This window comes from Bidens hawaiensis, unplaced genomic scaffold (assembly GCF_021521415.1).
Source record: "Bidens hawaiensis isolate Kalapana, Puna unplaced genomic scaffold, B.hawaiensis_p1.1 tig00010563_1, whole genome shotgun sequence".
NCBI lineage: Eukaryota > Viridiplantae > Streptophyta > Magnoliopsida > Asterales > Asteraceae > Bidens > Bidens hawaiensis.
The window spans coordinates 504,509-505,625 of record NW_027491806.1 but is presented as its reverse complement, the minus strand read 5'-3'; the positions used below and the strand labels follow the sequence as shown (position 1 = coordinate 505,625).

General features: G+C 42.0%; 1 protein-coding gene across 1 annotated transcript; it reads right to left on the bottom strand.

Moving 5' to 3' along the window:
• Window positions 1-233: 233 nt before the first annotated feature.
• Window positions 234-812, bottom strand: LOC143535523 (UDP-glucose 6-dehydrogenase 3). The gene has a single exon (XM_077029748.1). It carries the CDS (start codon window positions 723-725, stop codon window positions 234-236), a length of 492 nt encoding a protein of 163 aa, XP_076885863.1. The 5' UTR covers window positions 726-812.
• Between the last annotated feature and the right edge of the window lie 305 nt (window positions 813-1,117).

Genomic DNA, 1,117 nt, shown 5'->3' with positions numbered 1-1,117 from the left:
AATTTAATTCATAAAAAATGTACTTTAAGGAAAGCTAGGACGAAACGAATTGCGTACACAATGTTCGTTATTTCCAACTCTCCTCAAGAATTTGTATATTTTATTAGAGTAATATGAAGTACATGTGACAAAATGGTAAATCACAACAACAAAAGAACATATGCTTGTTTAAGAATAATATAATTCTTAACGTATCAAATTCTCGTACGAAACTCAAAACTCGCTCAAAATCTTTATGCCACAGCAGGCATATCCTTCAACCATGAGTCCAATGGCTTCCCAATTGAGTACACAATGAAACCGATCTCCCTCAACTTCTGTGGATCCACAACATTTCTTCCATCAAAAACGAAAGCCGGTTTCGGCATGTTGTCATAAATCTTCTTGTAATCTAGGTTCTTGAACTCGTCCCACTCGGTCAAAATACATAACCCGTGTGCACCCTTAGCCGCCTCATACGCGTCCCAAACCACACTCACTTGCTTCACCGCACCCGGGCTCATGGGTTGCAAATGCACCGGGTGGTCCCAGTCAAACTTGTTCATGGAGAGGTCCCGTTGGATTTGTTCTTCGGTCACTTGTGGATCGTATATGCTCAAAGTAGCCTTGTCTCCTAACAAGCCTTTGCAAATATCGATGGCAGGTGTCTCCCTCGTGTCACCCGTGTCTTTCTTGAATGCGAATCCCAAGACCGCAATCTTTTTGCCTGAAACCGTATTGAACATTGATGAAATGATCCGGTTGATAAAACGGTTCTTCTGGTAGTCGTTGACTTTAATCACTTGTTTCCAGTAGTTTGCCACTTCTGGTAGCCCATTGTTGGGTTCTATACGGGTGTAGCCCCGGCCCGTCTTGGGTTGGGCAGTAAAAGACTTGAAGGGTTGAATGGGCTGGCCACCCACTCAACTTTTGTGGTCCGTTTATTTATTTTCTTGTAACCCTAGATGCCTCCCTATATTAACCATAGTGTATCATGTATTTTTTTGTGAACACCTCAATAAAAGAAGAGACCATGTTTGTTGCCCGTGGACGTAGGTTACACACCGTGACCGAACCACGTAAATCCCGTGTTCCTCTCTTTACTGCTTTACGATTATTATTATTATTATTGTTTGTT